Source organism: Myiozetetes cayanensis, unplaced genomic scaffold (genome assembly GCF_022539395.1).
Source record: "Myiozetetes cayanensis isolate MyiCay16 unplaced genomic scaffold, myiCay2020 scf12, whole genome shotgun sequence".
Lineage (NCBI taxonomy): Eukaryota > Metazoa > Chordata > Aves > Passeriformes > Tyrannidae > Myiozetetes > Myiozetetes cayanensis.
Window position 1 is genome coordinate 13,275,102 of NW_026086826.1, and position 22,076 is coordinate 13,297,177.

Sequence of the window (22,076 nt, forward strand, 5' to 3'; positions counted from 1 at the left end):
CACAAGTGCTTTGTGCAGGTAATGGCAACCCAAAATTTAGTAGCCTCAAGTTCCAGCTGTCACTCAGATCACCAATGATTCCAGCAAACCCCCCAAAAAAACCAAATAAACCCTCCCAAAACAACCAAAAAAACCCACCCCAAAACCACACAACCTTCTGGAAGATAAAAACCTCTATAGACACTCCAGGTTTTGCTCTCCAAGTCAGAGCAGAGCCCAGCTTGTGATCGAAGTGAGCCCATTGCTGGATTTGGGAGGTAAAACCTCTGTACTTACTGAACACAGTTCAGCAAACTCGGGTCTCCTTCCCCCCCTTTCCAGGCAGCTGCTCCCAACCTTGGATCTGTCAGCTCCAGGCAAGTGCCAGAAGCTGCTCTTTGTTTCCTTCTCCCCCCAAAACTTAGGATTCACAGAGGGCCAAGCACAGGCTGTAATGAAAATGCAGGATTTTATTTAAAAAATGACCAAGAAAATGCCCTTGCAGGACTCAGCAGCGTGAGCTTGTCCCTCCCCTCCAATCCTGCTCCCAGACACAGCCACAGCAGAGCTGTCCCGGAGAGAGAAGCCTGGATTGCACAGGTGGAGCAGTTTCAGAATCAAACAGCATATTTTGGTCTTTATTCTAACAAATGATACAACCAAAACTGACTATTAGTGAAGGGAAGATAAAAACAGGGACCAGACGACAGTAAAACGCAAGAGAAGTGACTTGTTTCCATGGGAGTTACAAACTGTCAGGAAAATAAAGAGTGAAACTGCAGCATTACAGGAATTGGTTAATCCGGATTAAATAACGCAGTTCTCTTGGCGGGAATTACAACTCAGAAATAGACATGAAAAGAACAGAGGGTGGGTGGGAATATCAACATAACATGGTGGGATTCCAGCACAAACACGCCTGGAGGTTTGTGTAACAATGGAATCGCAGGGAGGTGAGTGCAGTGGCTGGACAGCAGCTCCTGGAGGGAAAAACCAACACCTTCCCTGTGCCACAGGTGAGAGCAGGAGGTTGGAAGACCAGTGGAATAGTTGGGTTCAGAAACAACCCATGGGATTCTCCCGCAACCATTTCTGAATTTGGTTTAGCAAAATTTGTTGTTGTCTTTTAGTAACCATGAAAACCTCAGGAAAGCTGTGGTGGGATGGGAGCACAGCCCCGGGCAGGCTCCAGGCTGTTTGTCCTCCCCACCTGCCCCTGCAGTGTCCGAGTGCAGCAGGACACAGCCATTCCCACCCAGGCCGTGCCCACTCCCTTTTCCATCCCACCTGGACACCCACCGCCAGCTGGCAGGTCCAGGGGGTGTTCCTGGTCCCCCAGCCATATCCAAGCCATGGGGGCTCTGCAGGGAGGTCCCTCCTGCCCCAGGGATGAGCTTGAGCTGCCACAGACACAACTCTGTACAAGGATGGTGAATCTGTGCTCGCTCCACAGAGCACAGCATTGGTCCCAGGGACCAAACCTTCCCAACACCTGGCCTGGCCTCGAGGAAAAGGGGAAAAGCCAAGCTGAAGGATCAATCCTGCCAGAAAAATGAATTTCCCAGAGACATGGGACCAGGAAATAGGAAGGGGGAGGGACCCTATGCCCACCCCCGCCTGGGGCTGAGGTTCCCTCTGGACGGGAAACACCTCCCCAGGCACTGCTGGAGCTCCTGGGAGACATTCCCAGCCCACAAACACACCGAGTGTCTGTGCAACATAATCCCAGTGAGAAAAACCAACTTCAGGGAAGAAAACAGGTATCAGGGTGGATAATTCCTGGGGAACCACAGTGGCACAGCCACTGCCTGTCCCCAGGAGGGGCTCAGCCCAATGTCCCTCTCACTGAGGATTCCTGCAGTGTATCCATTGGGAAATTGTGCCCCAGGTGTCCCTAAGTGTGAGAACTCATCCCTAGGAATGTTTCAGACAGCAAACACAGCCCCAAGGGCCAGGGGAAAATGTACCAAGAGCAGCTCTGGGAGCCCCCAGAACTGGAGCTGAAGGGCCAACCCAGGGGGAGTCCCATCCCTCAGCTCCACAGGGAGGGAGGGGAGGGAGGAGGAGCAGCCAAGTGTGTTCATTGGGATAATACAGAACAAGGGCAGCCACTCAAAGCTGTTCCCACAATCCAACTCAGAACAAGCCTCAACAGCAACTCGCTGCAAAACCTTCCTGCAAACCCCACCGGTGTCCAGGGGAGCAGCTGTGTCCCCAGGGGGTTCAATCCCGCAAACCTGCAGCCAGAGCCCACAGGAACCATAGGAAACACCCCCAGACCTGCCGGGGGCTTTGAGCAGAGACCTGGTGGCCAGTCATCACCAGGGGCTGTTCCAGGGGCAGATGGAGCCACAGGACCCTCAGTCTCACATTAGGCCACATAAACCCCTTTTTCTGTTTTTCTCCCAGCCCAGCCCCCATCCCTGGCAGTGGCTGCAATGCCCAAGACCCACAGCCCCAGTGATGCACCTTCCATGGAGCCATGGAAGAATTTGGGATAACCAGAAAAGCAAAGTAATACAAACCTGTGGATCCCTCCCTCTAATGCTGAGGAAAGGGACTTCTAACATTCACCTTCAGGGAAACTTCCTGCCTGTGCTGGAATTCCCAAGGGGACTGTTTGGCACCTGCTTCAGCTCCTGGCACAGGTCCTGCAGCTGCACAAAACATTCTGCCCTGAACGGGCACTGCGAGGGGCCAGGGCAGCCAGGCCCCACCAACACTCATCCCAGGATCCTGGCTGGCCCTGAGGAGCAGCAGGAGGTGGGTGAGGTGTGAAACACTTCAGGAATTCATCATTACTTTGGAGATCAAGTTCCATCATTCCCAGTGGATGTTCCACACCTGCCCTACACAGCACTGCAGGAGCCATGTCCCTTTGCTTGTTTCCCTACAGTTTTATTTGGGATTTGAATCTGAATTAACAACTCCAGTGTATCTATGCCAGGCTGCAAAGCTGCACTTCTCCCCTGCCCCAGTGCTCCCTGTTCCCTGCAGGTCTACAGCAGAGCTGGGAGAGGACCAACCCCACCCTCCCACTCCAGTGCACATGGGCTTTGCTGACAGTGATTCCCTGGGACTCCTCCCTGTTCTTCCCCAGAGCAGCCTCTTTGGGATGGATCAGATTCCAACAGTTTGGAATCACAGGTGTGCCTGACACCTTGCCTCGTGCTGAGCCCCTCCCTTGATCCCTCGTGGGCAGCACAGCTGTTCACTCCACTAAGCATCGATGATCCTCTTCATTATAAACTTTGATCCTTAACTCTATGGAATTCCAGAAAAAGTTTTACCTACAGTGCACAAAGAATATAATTTGGAAAATATTTACATTTTTGTACAATGACACCACAGCACTTGAATCTAAGTTTCTTCATACAAACAAATAGCACCATCAGCCTTTTGCACAAATCCTGCCTAACAAACCCCAAGAAGCTGGATTATTGTCAGATGAGGAGACTGGAACCACTGGGAATGGGAATAAGCTTGAGGAGCTGGAGTACTGAAACACCCACGATGAGGGTTGGACAAGATGAGCTTTAAGATCCCTCCCAACACAAACCAGTCTGGGAATCTCTGTGATTAAAATACGAAGAGGCAGGAAATTAATATGGAAATGCCCCAAACCAAAGCTCCCCATGAGCACCACGATAACCCCACTGCAGGGAACCTCCTCCTGCAGGAAGGTTTTAATGCCTGAGCTTGTCCTGGTGCCTCTGTGCTTCCCAGGCTTCCAGGGGCTGCTCAGGGCACACCCAAGCTGACCTGGTGATGCTTGGCCATTCTGGGGCAACTCTCCCAAGTGAAGGGCAAAATAAGGATTAAAAGGTGCCAATCCTGGCCAGTCAAGCCTGGAGTGCTCCCACACCCTCAGGGACCCCCTGCCAGAAAGCACAGCAGTGAGAGAAGGGACAGCTGGGAGCAGGAACAAAGGGATCAGACAGGGATAGCACCAGGCTGGGCCTCCCTCCCTGCAGGGCACAGCTGGCTCTGCCCTGGATTGCAGGAAATCCAAGTGTCCAGTGGTGCCCTTTGGTTCATTCATCTACAGCCAAGGCATTCCTTGAGGATACCTCCCACAACATTCCATGGCTGAGCTGTGCAGCTCAGGGAGCAGGGCTGGGAAGGGCTCCTGGGATGGACAGGTGGGTCAGGGCTCACATCCTGCCACGGCCCAGCTCCGGTGCCGACGGTCCAGCAGGGCCTTGTGTGTCACCAACAGCGTAAAAAATTTAAAAAGGAGCGCAGGTCCTCCTGTCAGGGCTGGAGCTGCCCCTGCCAGGGCTGGCTGTGCCACAGGGAACAGCAGCAGGACACGGCTGGGATCGGGAGTGGAGGAGATGCCCACTGTAGTGTCAGTACATCAGCCATTGATGCCCGTTCCCTTTTCTCCGGGGTTATGGAGTTTATCCCTTCCTGTGTGCCCCACGTTTTTATCCCTAGTGTGGGTGCATCCATTCCCTTTCCCTGGGGATGCCGGTGTGGATATTCACCAGGAGCCTTCCAGTTTACTAGAGGTCCGGGAAGCGGCTGGGGTCCTCCTTGTAGTCATCAGGAATCGTGAAGATGGAGTCGTCAAACTCGTCGTAACGGAACTCCTGGAACGTCACAGTGGCTGTGATGGTGGGAAACACAGGGATATCTGGAGAGGGAGGAAAAGAGGACAATGAAGGGCAAAGAAATGCCAATAGCGATACCAATCCCCATCCCTGGAAGTGTCCAAGGCCAGGTTGGGCGAGGCTTGGAGCAACCTGGTCCAGTGAAAGGTGTCCCTGCCCATGGCAGGAGGTGGAGTGGGATGACCTGGAGGTCCCTCCCAACCCAAACCAGTGTGGGATTCCATGACCAGAGCTGTGCACAGCCTGTCCTGGACTGTCAGGCTCACACACCTCACCACAATGCCAGACATCCTTAGGATGTCTATCCCTTAGGAAAGGTGTTATTCCTTATGGGCAGCCTTATCCCGTAAGTTGATTTATCCATTTCCATCTGTTACAGATGCAACAGCTTTCTATGTATTTGTAAATGGAACACGTCACCAGTAATCCTCGAGGAAAAGGAAATCGAAGATTTCTACAAAATACTTCACTCCTGACTGAGATCATCCTCTAATGCAAGAATAATCTGGCATATTCCACTGCTCTTGGAGCAAGGCTCCAGTATTTATGTTCTCCTGAAACTACAGCAACACACTTCAAGGTGAGTTCTATTGCAGGAATAAGTGTACATGTTTAGATCTGGAGAGAATATAAGGGAAAATTTCTTCCCTGGAAGGTTTGTCCAGCCCTGGCACAGCTGCCCAGGGCAATGGTGGAGTCCCCATCCCTGGAGGGATTTAAAAGCCATGTAGATGTGGCACTTGGGGACATGGGTGGTGGCCCTGGCAGTGCTGGGGAATGGCTGGACTCAGTATTTTCCAACCCAAATGGTTCTGTGGTTTTTGGATACACAAAGCCACAGGAGTTGCTATGTTCTTACCTAATTTGACAGGAAAGCCTGGTGGAAGCTTCATTTGAACAAATTCTCTAAGTTTGTTAAAGTGCTTGAAGGGTGCAATTACTTCTAAGACATTCAACAATCTGCAAAGGAAAGCAAAGCTCATTACAAATTCTTGTTCCACAGGCTGTCCCTCTAGAACAGGAGAAAAATGACCCAAAAGGCAAGTGAAGAAAAGAGGAGGTGAACAGTGACATCATCCTTCTCCATCCATCTCCTCAGAGCTTGTGTCACCCTCACATCCAGCTCTCAGTGATCCATAATTACCACAAGCAACAAAACAATATCAGGATATTCATTTCTTGTCCTCATTTTCCACAGGAGACTGAGGGATGTGGTTACCACCCCCCTTCTCCACGGACACAAGGAACTGGCCTGGGTTTGCATTGGTTTCCAAGACACAATTTTGTGCTATAACTTGTTATGGGTAAAAACATTTCAGAATTCTGCAGGATCAGGTGCATCAGGGAACAAAACTCTGCTCTTACCAAGTCAGAGCCTCACTCCTCCAACATCAACCACACCAGCTCCCACATTCCCAGTTTTGTTGCTTTACTGCCTGACTTCACCCCCAGGTTTTACACTGCCACCTCCCACCCCTGAGGATATGGAGGATTCTGCAGTTCATAAACAGAGTAAAACATTCCCTACACACAAATAATATCCATGGGCAGTAACTTGGACTCACGATTCAATTCCTAAGGGGAATTCCTGGCTCATGGCTATCGTGGCTTTGAAGGTTTTCTTGCTCTCCTTGCAGACCAGTTCCCTGCCCAGGTGAGGAGCTCTGTGAGGGAGAGGGGAGAGGTAAAGTCAGCGTTTCCCAGGGAAACCCTGGTTATAAAGGAAGGAAACCAGACTTGAGTCTGAAAACACCAGTAAAGAATCCCTACTTTCAAAGTATTTGCTTTAGTGCAAAAACTGTGCACAGTAAATGTGAAAAAAACATCTTAGTTTAAGATTGATCTCAGTTCTGCTAAACCAGGAGACAAGACAAAAACAGGGAAAATACTTCAGAGAAAATCTTCAAACAATTCCCCATAACCACTGTATTAGTAAGCACTACAGGAAGTGTTTATTAACAACTCCCCAGAATATGTCCATCTGATTTCAGATGTTAATTAAAAAAGTCTGTATGTGAATGGAGTATTAAGTTAAACTAGAAAAAGGTTCATTTTTTTCAGTTCCTCAGCTATCCCTGGAAGGTAACACTGGAAAGCCCAGGTTAGCAAATTCTGTTACAGGGAAGGAATGGGCAGGTAACAAATAATGTAAAGTTTCTTCCTCTTCTACTTTTATTTTTGCTGGAAACCTGGATTTCCCATTGAACTCCCTTCAGTGAATCAGATTATTAAACAAAGCAAAACCTTATATACACACATATTTCTGTCCTACTTATTCTGCTTGAACAGACAAAACTATTTACTCTGCTTGAATATTCATTCTCTCTCAAATACATTAAAAATTAAATGGGTTAAAAGAACCCAGAGAGATCCACGCGCCCTTTTAATAACCTTGTGCTGTAGTATTTTCATATCACCTGGTGCCTCATTGCATCACACACTTTTATTTTAAACATAGTGAATGGGAATGCTTATTACTATCATCAGTTAAATGAATTACAGGAATGAATTTGTTAGAAAACCTTCCCTAAAAATAAAAAGCACTACTCTAAATGTGTATATTTTAAAAATATTTCTATTTCAAGCCAAGGAGTCAGGCAGATGCTCATCCAGTATTTTATCACTACAATTTTCTCTTCTCTCAGCCTGGAGAAGGCTCCACAGACAACTTAGAGCCCCTTCCAGTGCCTAAAGGGGCTCCAGGAGAGCTGGAGAGGGACTTGGGACAAGGGCCTGGAGGGACAGGACAAGGGGAAATGGCTTCCCACTGTGTGGGGGCAGGGTTAGATGGGATATTGGGAAGGAATCCTTGGCTGTGAGGGTGGTGAGGCCCTGGCACAGGTTGCCCGGAGAAACTGTGGCTGCCCCATTCCAGAGAGCGTTGAAGGCCAGGTTGGACAGGGCTTGGAGCAACCTGGGATAGTGGAAGGTGTCCCTGCCCATGGCAGAGGGTGGAATGAGATGACCTTCAAGGTCCTTTCCAACCCAAACCATTCCAAGATTCTGGAATTCTACTTAAACGCACTAATACTGTTCCCACACACAGGTATCACCTTCCCAGCCCACTGAAGAACATCAAACACCTGAGACACCAAACCCAACCTTCCTATGCCCCCCCCAAAAAAAACATAAACAAGAAGCACCAACTACAGAATACAAAAAAACCCAACCAAAGGCCTCACACTCCCAACCCAACCACGTAAAGGTGTCCGTGAGGCAGCACTTACTTCCCACTCTCAGCAGAGATGTACTCCTCCCACGTGATGGTGTTCGGGGACGGCGGGGTCAGGGACTGCCGGCGCACGGGCTGTGCAGGGAAACACATCTCCTTATCCATCCTCACATTCCCTTACATTTGCCACTCAAATCCTACACTGTCCTTCAGCTCTGAGAACACCAACAGTCTTCCCTGGGCTTTTCCATCTCCTGCTCTCAGTCTCCTCTGAGGTATTTGGCCTCCAAGTGCACTTTCTATAGAATTAGGCTGTTTTACTCCATCAGTAATCAGTTAATTCAAGTGTCTGACTGCCAAGTCACAAGCACCAGCTAACACAGAAATCAATTAATCACTTTAAATGCTCTATGTGTGTTTCCAGCTGATGTCTGGCTCCTTCTGAAGAGCTCTTGATTTCCTGTGCTAATAACAGGCTTTGCTCCATGGTAATGAAACTGAAGAGAAACACGATTGCCTTTCTAGTTTTCCTTTCATTCCAGACAATAAAGATTTTGTCTGAAAGAAGTCAAAGTGATTTGCCACAGCCAAACCCATCATCTCTTTTAAGAGACAAATTAAGCCTGAAATACCCGAAATAACCACAGAAATCCCTCAGTGTTGCACTAATCAGGATAATTCACCGCCATTATACTTGTAGGTTGTGTTTATCATTTTAAAATTAAGACAAAATAAAGACATTATAGATTTTGCACAATGACTGGTGTGAAAGATTATTCTCCTATGCAAAAATTCACACACTGTGAAGGGTTTATCAATTATACCTCAAAATTTTGCTCCATTAAGTTGCCCCCTTTGCTCAGGCTCTCCATGATCGCTTTATTCCGAAGGATGTCCTCCTCACTAAGGTGTTCCCTTCTTTTCCTTGATTCCAATACAAGTCCATTCACCAGGTAGAAATCTGCCAGAAAGTTTCCTACTCTTTCCTGTGTGAAAGGAATAAGATAAAATATTATATTATACATTTTGATTCTTGTGTATCCAAATAATTGCAATAAGGGCAACTGGGGATTGAAATGGAATTCACCCAACCACCCACATGAGCTGTCAGGGGGCAATCCCAGAACTCCACCTGGAACAGGTACTTCTATGAATGGAAACTTTAAGAATTTAGGAGTGGTCAAGGGAAATCTGGTTGAATTTCCCTTCCACAGCACTCCCATCCCTGCATTTCTCCAACAGGATCGCACACTTTGGAATCAGTCTGCAGAAACCACAGACTCCAACAATAAAGTATTCTTCAGTACAATGTGTTCTCCCCCTGCCCAACAGCTACAGTTTTGTCATGTTTCTTCCTATTTTTTCCTTATGAAGGCAGCCCAGCAGATTCCACATGGTCCAACCAATTGTCACATGGTGACAATTGTGGGGATATGGGGAGACACATTTCACCTTCACTCTGAACACCTTACTCTTTTAGAATCCCAGACTGGTTTGGGACCTTAGAGCTCATCCAGTCCCCCCCCTGCCATGGGCAGGGACACCTTCCACTCTCCCAGGTTGCTCCAAGCCGCGTCCAACCTGGCCTTGGACACTTCCAGGGATGGGGCAGCCACAGCTGCTCTGGGCAAGCTGTTCCAATGCTTTTCCCAGTGTTTTTTCATCCTCCTTCCTCCCCTGCCACAGCACCACCAGGCTCTGAACTGTTTTCCCTGTGCAGTTCCCTCTTCACTCACAGTTTTGTCCTCCCGGAAGAGCCACCCGGTCTGGGCCCGTGTGAAGGTGATGGATTTGGTGGATAACGTTGCAGAGTAAATGTCACTACTCATCAAAATGTCAACTTCCTCTTCTGTTTCCATCTCAGATTCCTGGGAGAAAAATCCCAAAATACTTAACAGAACTTAAAAAATAATGATCACTTCTTCTAAAAATAAACAAATAAATACAAATCCATAAGCCTTTGGAACTTTTCCCAGAATCAGCATTTCCTGAATTTTCAAACTGTTTATAAAACCTCTGGCCAAATGGTTTCCAAATAGTTTAATCTTTAATATTAATGTGAATAAAGCATCCCAATAGGATTTATCCAGCAACTCAGCTGCCACACCCTTTCCACAGGCAATAATCCATCTGCTTAAGTGATTGGGGGATAAAGCTGTAATTAAAGACTTGACTAATTACAAGGGGTCCAGTGAGTCAGACCTTCACACTGTTATCAACCAAACGGCCATAGAGTGACTAAAAGAGAGAGGCAACAAGTCTCAAAACTCACCTGAGGATGCTTAAATTAAGGTCACTGGAAAGACTAGAAGCACATGTTATAATTTAACCATATTTTTTCAAAATATTCCCAAGCACTGGTTTTCATCACAAAACTTGATGTTCCCTACACGCCTCAAGTTGTACCCAACTGAGCAAAAAAATTCTTTGCTTTGCAGTTCTTTGGGTGTTTTTGAGGCACATTTTGTTTAACACAGTAAGTGAGACTTCCAAAAACAATCCCACCCCTCTCCCCCAGCTTTACCTCGTGGTGTATTCGCTGGTAAACTTTTTGCTCATTGTCTAAAACTACAAAAGATTCAGAGGGTGCGGCGTCACCGTTAAAAATGAAGCTCAAATCCCCTCGTTGGCACTTCATGTCAGTAAAGTCTATCAGAGTTGTGTCCAGCCTGTGAAAACACATCCACTCTTAAAAAACACTCAAACACACAAGTAAAATGAGTTTTCAAGCAGAAATTTTTTAATCGTAGCCAAACACGTAAAGGGCTGAGGGTTCAGTGAATATTTCAGAGTGACGCCTGGATGCAGAAACGACCACAAAAATTGCTATAAAGTTTTCTTCAGAAAATTGTATTGAAAAGTGCCAGCATGAGGAGGTGCAGAATTTACACAGTTAGGATGTGCTGCACACTGAGAACTCCTCAGCACATTATTCCACACGTGGCAGCCTCTGATTTGAGCAACAGTACTAGGACATGACCCAAATTCTGAACAGGACTAAGAAACAGACTTTTTTTTTTTTTTTTTTTGGACTTATTTTCATTGCTATTTCTATTTTTCCCCCTCACCAACACAAAGGAAGTGCTTCTGCTGCTCTGGATAACTGGAAGAAGATGGAGCCGAGGACAATTCATATCCATCATTGCTGGAACATTTATTCCTTAAACAAAAGTGCTTAAAGGACCTCAACTGGGTACCCTTCCAGCACTAAATGGTGAAGGCTTAAATACTCCTTCATATATTGGCCTCTGATTTCAAGAAAGAATCTGGATTTATCTATTTCCCCTCAGTTCAAGTCTCATACAGGCAGAGCTCTTAGAAATGAGAAGGAAAATAATGGCCCCAGACTCAAATTTCACCTAAAAAGTCACCTTACACACCTAAGCTACACTTTTATTAGAACAAAACTTCCTACAGATTGAATCTTAGGAACCATATTCATGCCTTTTTGTTTGTTTCAAACTTTGGAACCTACAGAAAAAGAAAAGAATTCAAACCATCAAACTAACCCAGTTAAAGAGCTGAGCTTGGAAAGACTACTGAAAACACTGAGTTTGTGAATCTGTCACAATAAACACCTTAAAAAGAGAAGATACATGACTTTTTTTCAAACTACAGACTGGAGCAGCAACACTTCTCCACAAAACCCTGGAATTTAATAAAATTATTTGAAACTGTGTTAAAAATATCCAACCCCTGTTTTTCACTGGCTTGTCAGGTAGATAAAGCCTTATCAGCTGAACTGCTTTTGCTTTATATTTACTTTAGACTCAGAAGAGAGAAAACCAGCCAGCTTGAAGTCCCCAGCACATGCACAGCCACACTGTGTGTCACAGACACGTGCAGACTCCTCAGGGAATTCTGTGGACATACAGCTATTTGGGTGCAAACCCAGCACTCACCTGATATTTATACCTTGTTTGTGTATTTTACATGCATCAGAAGGCAGAATTCGGGAAAGTAAAGGCACTAAAGAGGGGAGAGAGAAGGAAATTAGGATCTTGAGGTCCCTCTGCAAACTATTTCTATTAAAACCAGACCATTAGTTTGAGTATATTTTAATGTAATTACTGCATTTTCCATCATCTCAATCAAATACAACTGACTAATACCAGAGTTATTTCTATTTGGTAATTGGAAAATTGATTTGTAATTGTAAAATTGATTTGTAATTGCACCCACTGCTTTCAACATCAGGACATCATTTATATCTCGGTCACAGTTAAATCATTTATAGTTCTCCTAAGTTGTCTTCAAGCTGCTCACAATTTTAATTCTGACTTCTTTGCGTTGGAAGGCACCTCAAAGCCCATCCAGTCCCATCCTCTGCCACAGGCAGGGACACCTTCCACTCTCCCAGGTTGCTCCAAGCCCCATCCATCCTGGCCTTGGACACTTCCAGGGATGGGGCAGCCACAGCTTCTCTGGGCAACCTGTGCCAGGGCCTTACCACCCTCACAGAAAGGATTTCTTCCTTATATATTAGTATAAAGTATTATAAATTACTAACCTCAACGTCAACCAGTAGCAGAAGGTATAGAATGAATGCAGGAAGGATTGGAGGGACTTTAGAGCTCATCCATTTCTAACACCCTGCCATGGGCAGTATCACTCCCAATATTTTGATATGATTCAGACATCTTGATCATTGTTAATGCATTTTTTCTCATTTATTTACATTTTTCTTCTTCAGGTAAGAGAAGTGGAAATGGAGGCACCACTGGAGGTGACACAAGCACAGCAGAGCAGCTCTGAGGTGCAGCCAGGTATGAAGCACCTCCCAAAGAGCTGCACTGAATTCACAAGTCACCACTCAGCACGGGCTGAAACTGGGGAAATTATGTGCCCTGAGTCCAGTTGCTCAACTAAATTGTTCAAATCACTGCTCTACAGTAACAGCAATGGGCCAATAGGGTCCTCTTAATATTTTACTTTTCTAATCATCAGGTTCTTGAAGCAAACAGCTTGTTCCCCCCTTATTGTGTCACTGGATTAAAACAGAATTCAGCTCGAAAAACGAATATGCAAAAATAATTCTGGAAAAGCTGTCTGTCCTTTCTTTATGACTCAGATCTTGAGAACTGGACTGTGATCTTCCCAACACACACAGCAGGAGAGAACTGAAGCTTGAGAGCACGAGTGTGCTGAAGGCTGATTCCATTATCTCCCTGTGGAAGGAATATGCAAGCCACTCACCCCAACTTTGAAAATCCCAGTGAAGCTCTAGATAGAAGTCACCTAGCTGAGAAGAAAACACGAATATATTACCAAGCTTTTAATGCTAAATAACCATAAAATTTGCAGAAAGACAGGTAGAAGTCTGTCTTTCAAGCAAGAAAACTTTCTCTAATATTGTATTGAATTTATACTGAACTTAAAACATTCCTGAGGCTTTAACTGTAGTAGAGTCAATGCTAATAAAATCAAGTATTTCATCTGACTCTCATTTTAAATTACTTTCAAAAAATTAAAGTTCACACAGCAATTAAGCCGCAGATTGCAAAAGATTTATTGTAAATATGTGTTTAAAAAAGCAAACCTTTGGAATTCTATGATTGCTTTGATTGATCACATGCAACCGCATGGAATTATAATTAATTATATAATAATTAATGAGTCAGGTTTCAGCTCAGAGTATTGCAGACACAAAATTCAGCTGGCCTTCTGGCCTCTGCCTCCACCAACACGTGTCAGGCAACTCCACCATGAGGGTGTCCAGGGTGGATCACCTCTACTTCCAGAAGGATAACTTAATTAACTTTAGCTAAATAGCTGATTTGCCATGAACTGCTTTCCCTAAACTGAGGATTACTTCACTGTGCCCAAGAGGAATTCATTCTGCATGGAGATGGAGAATTAAACCAAAAATCTCTTTCATTACTAAGCAAGAAAAGCAAGTGTCATTTGTGACTGGTGACTCAACAAACTAGTAAATTATTCATCAAAACAAAAGATTCAAGAAAGCCTTAAAAATGTAATGAAATAAATACAGATTCTTTAACTTTTAGATTGCAAAGATGACAAGCAGGGTTGTCTTACATAAACCTTTTATTAGAATTTCTAGAAGTGGAGAAGGAAGTAGTGTCTTAAAATAAACATAATTCTGTGACCCCTCAAAATGGAACTTGTCAGCCAAGATTGCTCTTCAGAGCAGAAGAGATTTGTAAAGACATGTAAAAAACTTTATTACAGTTTACTAGATTGTCTATTCTTAGAAAATCAGTCACTACTTTCCATCCCATTGGTTTTGACAGCACAACTTACCTCTTTCAGGGCTTTTAATAATCGAGGTCGCTTTTCTTCAACACTTTCCCTGGACTGCTGCTTGAGCTTCCTAAGGAGTGCTGAAACTGAAAAGGAATGAACTCTAAGGTCAATCTATTTGTTTGGTAATATATCTGTTTGTTAATTACAGGTGTCTTATTTAACATCTTAAAAAAAACAACAATGCAATGTAATATTTCATCAGACTACAGAGAAATTAATTTTGAGTTACAGTAATTAAACATCAGCCTGCTCTGATCACACCAGCAAGAAAAGCCCAATAATTTTATTAACTTACTGCTTATAAAATTATTGTTTATAAAACAAAGCATATAGTCAAGAGGGTTTTTTACACAGTTAATAGTAAATATGTGGGTACAAATGTATGTTATTGAACATGGTCTACAGACTGTGTGACATCTACTCCCTCTGAGAAAAGTAGTAGTGAGGAGCTGTCATAAAAATATTGTTGGAATATTATAAATCAGAGCATTAATATATTAATAATACATTTATATATAATACATAGTGAGTTTTCTGCTATAGGAATGCACCACTACACATGGCAATACCCAATATTATTGACAACCACTAGTGAGTGGCAGTAGAATGACTTCCCCTTTACTACTCCACATCTCAGGAGAATAAACAATATTTGGATAATATATATTATAATATATAAATAAAATACTTAAATATACAAACAAAAAAATAACATTTCCCCACTGACCTGTTAAGATGCAAACTAAAAGCCGTACCCCAATGCCAACTGATGTATCAAACATCCCTGTGACCACAGGGAGCAGCTCCAATTAGATGATCCCACGCAGCTAAAATCCATCCTGCCCCTGTCACTCCCATTCCAAACACAGAAGGCTCATGGAGAGCTTTCACAATCATTAAATGCTGAGCAGGGGGAAGATTTTGCTTATGTAACCTAATGTAATTTCTTATCAAGGAAATGGACGTGCCTGATCACGTTGAGATACAAAAAAGTTCAGCTGATGAAGAGAAACTAAAAGAGGGGGAAGATAAAATAACAGAGCTTGAAGAGCTTTGTTTTCCTGTTCTGAATGAGGCCCTGATTTTGGATTAATGGGGCAAATTTGGGTTAATGAAGAGGTGCTTACTCATCTGTCTGTCTCCATAGCTGATGGCTTCGGCCAGAGGGCTCCATCCCTGAGCGTTTTTCACCTTTACTGGAGCATTATGGGCTAAAAGCAGGTGGGCACATTCTGGAACGAAATATTCATGTTATTAACAGTAAACAGCCAGGACACAGCAGTGTCAGTCATAATAAAGGAAATTATAATAAAGCCAAAGTTGTAGATATTAATATCAGATAATTAACAGATTATCAAAATACATATCTGGATTCTGACTCACTTTAACAAACAAGCCCATTTATGTAAGTACTTACAGCACTTCCTTCTTCAATATTAGCACTAAAAATAATTGGTGATCAACCACCAATTACATAACACTAAAGACATGGCCCTTCTGCTTCTTAGAATTTGCTTTTTATAAAGCTGCATTTCTGCATGTTCTGTAAACACACAACTACATAGGAAATATTTTTAATGTATTACATCAGCTCTCTGTTTCGCACCCAAACTCCTGTACAAAGAGACATCTCATGGCCTTCCCCTCTCTCTTCATCTCCCTTTGCCCAAGGGTCCAACTGATCATGAGGACACAGATTTTGGGCTGTAACATCCATTTAAACATGGAATTTAAGGAGGGCAAACAGGCACCTCCGACCAAGGAAAGCCTGTACACCTCAGCTCCACTTGCATTCTCTGTCCATGGGTAAAAGGTGATGGGGGATGAAAAAAGAGTCCTTAAAATCAAGGGGAGAAGGAAGTTCTCAGCGTTTCCATGCGGTCTTTGGAAATGGTTCTTCAGTTTCCAACCACAGAAAGTTTCCCGACCAGATATCACTAAAACCATCTGATCCGTCTGCAGGGGATAGAGCAGGACCCAGCTGGAGCTGAGGCTCAGGGAATGTCTCATCACGAAGGATGGGCCTAAGAGAGGGACTTCCTGGGTTATTTTCCTACCACAGGTGTTACAGGAAACTGCACTAGTCATTCCAGATGCAACACCCCTGAGTCACTACAAGCACGGGGACTGGGGAGGAAGAGATACTTCCCTGGTGAATAAACCGTCTCCTGTGGTACAAAAACAAAAGCCCTGACTAATCCAGCAAAGACACTGAAGTATTTTTATGGTTCCTTAAATACAGTGCCCAAGACAAGAACATCACTCCGCAGTGGGCAGGAAAATAAGCCTGGAATTACCAGCCAGATTCCATTTCCACTTAAACAGGCCAGGAGAGCTGGGGTGTTCATCTGGAGGAAAAACGGGAGATCTTAGAGACACTTCCAGGGCCTAAAGGGGCTCCAAGAGAGCTGGAGAGGGACTTGGGACAAGGGCCTGGAGAGACAGGACAAGGGGAAATGGCTTCCCACTGCCAGAGGGCAGAGTTAGGTGGGATATTGGAAAGAACTGTTCCTTGGGAGTGTGGTGAGGCCCTGGCACAGGCTGCCCAGAGAAGTTGTGGCTGCCCCATCCCTGGAAGTGTCCAAGGCCAGGTTGGACAGGGCTTGGAGCAACCTGGGATAGTGGAAGGGGTGCCTGTCCATGGCAGGGGTGGATTGGGATGAGCTTTAAGGTCCCTTCCAATCCAGGCCATTCTATGACATAACTCTGTCTTGCACAAATAACCTTTCTCTAGGCAAGCTGGACAAAGGCTCACCAGGAGCATCCCAAAGGATTTAGGGCTTTACACCTGACACATGACTGAGTGGAAAGAAGGCTAAAGGTGAACTGCGAACTGAAATCTAAACCAGTGCCATCCAACCTGGTCTTGGACACTTCCAGGGATGGGGCAGCCACAGCTTCTCTGAGCAACCTGTGTCAGGGCCTCTCTCCTGGTTTCCTTCTACCTCTACAAAAAGAGGGGAGCTGAGTCCTCCCTCTGCTCTTGTTCTGGCATCACAGAGTCCAACTGCTACAACTCTCCCACCCCCAGCTCCCTGGTTTTGGTCTGGAGAACAGCTCGGATTTCTTTTCTCACTTTTCTCTTCAAAATCTGTATGGTATCCTCTTTCCAGGAAACCTCAACTTGGAACTAGCTTAGAACACAAGATCATCTTCAGGAAAATGGAAAAATCTTTTTCCTCTTGCCTCCAAATCTTCAGGATCATTTAAGAGGTAACAAAACAGGTGGATTTACCTACCTTTATGTCCCAACATCACAGCAAGATGTAAAGGAGTGTTTCCTAAAATAAACCACAGAAATAAAAGATATTTTATTTATTTATTTTATTGAGATTCAAGGTACCAAAATCCATGGCAATTTCTCCTCAGGAAACTTCAGTTTCTGGTCTAACCAAGGAACACTCCAAACCCCACCAGAACAGAGATATTTTTCCAAGTAACCACTTACATTATACCTGTCAAAATAAATATATCTGAGATACATTTCATGGGCCAAGAGAGGTTCTTTTAATGATATCTTCAAACCTACCCCAGTCAAAGACGTCCAGTTGTGTCTTCAAGAAAGACACAACCCAAACCTCTCTGCTCCACATGGTCTGAAGTGTCTGATCCCTTCCCAGACTGACAGATCTGGGTTAAAAGCTACTCAGAGATATGATACTGATTAAAAATTTAAGAGCTTACTTTATGAATTTTTCAAAGATTGAGTACACATTTTTTACTACTCCAGCACTGGATAGATTGAGAAGCAACAGCAACTTCTCTACAAAGCTGCCTTTTGGTTATTTTAATGCCTTGTTTCCAAAGAAAGCTGTGGAGATTATCAACAGACACTCAAGCCTGATCCCATTTTCTTGGTGATGCTCACGATACAGGTGGGATTTCTGTTGTCAAATATTCCTTGTGAGGCCCCCAGAGCTGTTTTTCTGGATTAATGCTGCTACCAGGCTCATACTATATTTTATTTATGGAGCTTAGGGATGCAAAGTTCTCCAATTTAACTCTATTTTACATGTTTAAACATTTTCGTAGTGGAGTTAAGAGAACAAAATGCAGGAAACCAAATTTCTTTGGCAATTATAATGAACACACTTGGTTTAGCGTTATTTTACAGGGCCGTGTCAGCAGGAAGAACCTGCTCTGTGCAGAGGATGTGCTGCACATGTGAGAGAGGCAACCACAGAAATGCCAGCACGTGGAATCTTGCATGGACAAGGAAACTCTGCCCTGTATGTCCAAGTAAGCTGCTCTCCATGTCCTGCAAATCATCCTTCAGGTCACTGGCAGCATCCAGGCAGGCACATCCCAGCTCATTATGCTCATTAGGACTTGCTAACCTCCCTGTTTCTATTAATAGCTGCTCCAACATCTGTGAGCCAATGCATCCCCGGGAATCCTGGATGCAGCCAGCCTTTGTGAGGTGCTGCAAATAACGTTCCTGAGGATCTGAGGATGAGCCACAGTGTGTGCTCAGGGAATGCAAATTATGAGAGCCAGGGGTAAACACTTTCATAAGATCACAGAATCACTGAGGCTGGAAAAGCCCTCCCAGACCATCGAGACCAACCTGTGTCTGATCTCCACCTTGTCACCCAGCCCAGAGCACTGAGTGCCACGGCCAGTCGTTCCTTGGACACCTCCAGGGATGGGGACTCCACCACCTCCCTGGGCAGCCCCTTCCAATGCCTGAACACCCTTTCCATGAGGAAATTCCTCCTGATGTCCAACCTGACCCTCCCTGGCACAACTTGAGGCTGTTTCCTCTTGTCCTGTCCTTATTCCCTGGGAGCAGAGCCTGACCCCCACCTGGCTCCACCCTCCTGTCAGGGAGTTGCAGAGAAGAGAGAAGGTCCCCCCGAGCCTTCTTTTCTCCAGGCTGAGTCCCCCCCCAGCTCCCTCAGCCACTTCTGGTGCTCCAGACCCTTCCCCAGCTCCATTCCCTTCTCTGGACACGCTCCAGCCCCTCAATTTCTTCCTTGTCATGAAGGGCCAGAACTGGACACTCTCAAGGTGAGGCTTCACCAGTGCCCAGCACAGACACTTTTATTCCAAGAAATCAGGGCTCCACCAGCTCCTGGGATCCTGCACTGCACATCCAGGCAGGCAAACAAGGACTGTTTGCACAAAAACACACACAAAACACAGCACTTGCCCTCAAACATGCACAGCCTTTAACCTCTGGTGAAGCACCTGCAACACCCATGAAGGAGCCAGGGCAGTTTTCCAGCAGTAATTCAGCAAGAGGATTTATCCACTCCACAATTTAAGCTCTTAAATGCATGTTATAACAGACATATAAGTAATTCAATAGGTGTATATATAGGTTTCTCCCAAGAAACTCATTGTTTTGGGAATGAGGGCACTGTCCTTCCACTGGGTAATGACTTGGAGGTTGATTTAGGGAGCCCAACAGGTTGCACTCAATAAACATTCAAATTGCTTTAGTAGAACACCAGGAGTATTCCACTGTATGGGATTTGGCTTTCCTGCACTGATCCACCACCAAAACTGGGCCTGGACTATAGACAATAACTGTTCCTAGTTCTCTCTCCCCTCTGTCCCTTCCTTATCACATCCTAGGATTCCTCTGAACAAACCACAAGCTCAGTTTCTCTCCCACAAATAATTCCCAATACAACTATGCAAACGAATGACAGATGGATTCAGGCAGGAAGAAAACAATAACACAGAAATCTTAGTCAGACCTTTGGAATGTCAAGACATCAAGAGGTTTGTTGTGGGGTTTTTTGAACAGTCCAAGTAAAAACTTGGAGGAAGATGATGAGCCAGAGATCCCCAAAGTATCCAAACTGTAAACAGAGCTGAGAAAGCAGAGGGACTTTAATGGGAAATTTGTGTAAAATATATATGGATTAAAAAAGGATGAATCAATGACATGCATCTGGATGGTCAGGAAGGGCCTCAAAGTAAAGATTTTGAGCTGCTACTGAGTTACGTAAAGAGGAACTAGAGAAGGAGCAGAGGAAAAGCAGCAGGAATACACTGAGTGGGAAAAATCCTCCCCGAGTCTGCTGCTTTCATCCCACCAGGATTTGCTGCAGGGTTTGGAATGAAGGTGGCAGGACAAACATATCTGCAGCTCTATTTGTAACAACGTCCTGAGGAAAATGTGGAGCCAGTTGTAAGGAACACTCCTGCCCTCCTGGCTGGGAGCTGGGCCCTGGGTTACTCTGCACCTCCAGCTGTGTTTCCATGTCCAGTGTTACCAAGGACGTGTCTTTAATTCCCAATTCCATTATTCCTGTCATTGTGCCAGTCCCAAGACTGCTCTACCTTCATGTTCCTTTTGATTTCACAGCCACAATTGAGCAAAAGCAAGGGAATATTTCTCTCTTGATCAGAAACAGAACACAAGTGTCCCCTTTGCCATGACAGCTCCAACACCACACGCGTGTAACTTGGAATTCTCCAGCAGAAAGGGACTATGTTACTCTTAAGTAGGTAAAATAGAGATTAAAATAACCATGAAGCTTAAGCTGACCTGCCAGGCTGATTTCTTTTTTAACAACATAAAATATAAAATATTCCCCAAATTAAACACTTTTTAAAACGTCCTGGCAAGACATTAAATATTTAGGCATTACAGAGCAGCATGAGTATCAGATTCCCACCTCTGCCACTGTCACTTCTGTGGACAGAACAAGTTTGCAGAAGAGCAGGGAACATGATTTTGGATCTCCCAAACCGCAGAATTAAAGCATTTAAAAAGAAAGGGGAAAAAAGGGTTTGTTTTTGTAGCCTGGGGAAATATCAAAGATTGCTCTGCCAACACCCAAAGGAACCGCTCATCATCTCCCAGAGCAAACAGGTGACAGCTCGGACACTTTAAAAAAGAATGTATTTTTTAAATGTTATGGTGGTTTGGACATAGAGCAACACATAGGTCAAGAGGCAGCTCTGCCAGCACTGGGAGGCGCAGGAGCTGACACTGTGCTCAGTCAAATTACAAATATCATGGAATCATGGAATACTTCGGGTTGAAGGGACCTCAAAGCTCATCTGATTCCACCCTGGTGTCCACAGACAGGGACACCTTTCACTATCCCAGGTTGCTCCAAGCCCTGTCCAATCTGGCCTTGGACACTTCCAGGGATGGGGCAGCCACTGCTTCTCTGGGCAACCTGTGCCAGGGCCTCGCCACCCTCACAGCCAAGGATTCCTTCCCAATATCACATCTAACCCTGCCCTCTGGCAGGGGAAGCCATTCCTCTTGCCCTGTCCCTCCAGGCCATTATCAGAAGTCCCTTCTAAAAGGGACTTACACACCTCTGAAAAGCTCCCCGGGGTTCCCCATCCCCATCCCCTCTCCCCCCCGCGGTGCCCCGGCCGCGCAGCCCCGGCGGGTCCCGCTCACCGTGACTGTCCTTCTGGGCGATGCCCTGGGTGCGGATGAGCGCCGAGAGCCGCCGCACGTCCCCCTTGAACACGCACTCGTGCACGGGGAAGGGGCCGCGCTCGGGCCCGGCGGGCGCGGCGCGGGCGGGCGGGCGGTGCCGGTGATTGCCGGGCCCGCGGTGTCCCCAGCCCGCCCGCCCTTCCCGCCCGTGAACGCGCCGCCGGGCGCCGCGGCCGCCTCGTCCTCGCCGGCCGCCAGCAGGTCCCCGTCCTCCTTGCTGGGCTTGTGGTCCCTGCGCAGCGAGCGGAGCTTCTCGCCGGTCATGGCCGGCGGTACCGCCCGAGCCGCCGGGGCCGGCACCGCCCGGAGCCCCCGGAGCGGCCGCAGCTCCGCCCGCGCCTCACGGGCCGCGGCTCCGCGCCGCCATCTTGGGCCGCCGCTCTCGCGAGACTGCGCGGGGGGGCGCGAGCGCGGGACGGAGTCAGGGAATGGGGCGGGAGGGGCGGGACGAGGCGGGAGCGGGGAACGCCCACAGGAGGAAACCAACAGCCCGGGATGGGGGGACCGCCCACAGGAGGAAACCAACAGCCCGGGATGGGGGGACCGCCCACAGGAGGAAACCGACAGCCCGGGATGGGGGGACCGCCCACAGCCGGGAACCGACAGCCCGGGATGGGGGGACCGC

At 46.2% G+C, this 22,076-nt stretch overlaps 1 protein-coding gene across 1 annotated transcript; it reads right to left on the reverse strand.

Moving 5' to 3' along the window:
• Window positions 1-429: 429 nt before the first annotated feature.
• ANKRD13C (ankyrin repeat domain 13C) lies at window positions 430-21,797 on the reverse strand. Its single transcript, XM_050306388.1, is given in 14 exon segments — window positions 430-4,618; window positions 5,455-5,555; window positions 6,161-6,259; window positions 7,823-7,902; window positions 8,592-8,753; window positions 9,504-9,635; window positions 10,292-10,436; window positions 11,670-11,736; window positions 12,964-13,009; window positions 14,032-14,117; window positions 15,162-15,266; window positions 17,274-17,315; window positions 21,410-21,575; window positions 21,578-21,797. Coding segments are annotated over 14 exon segments (1,500 nt in total). The 5' UTR covers window positions 21,716-21,797; the 3' UTR covers window positions 430-4,487.
• Between the last annotated feature and the right edge of the window lie 279 nt (window positions 21,798-22,076).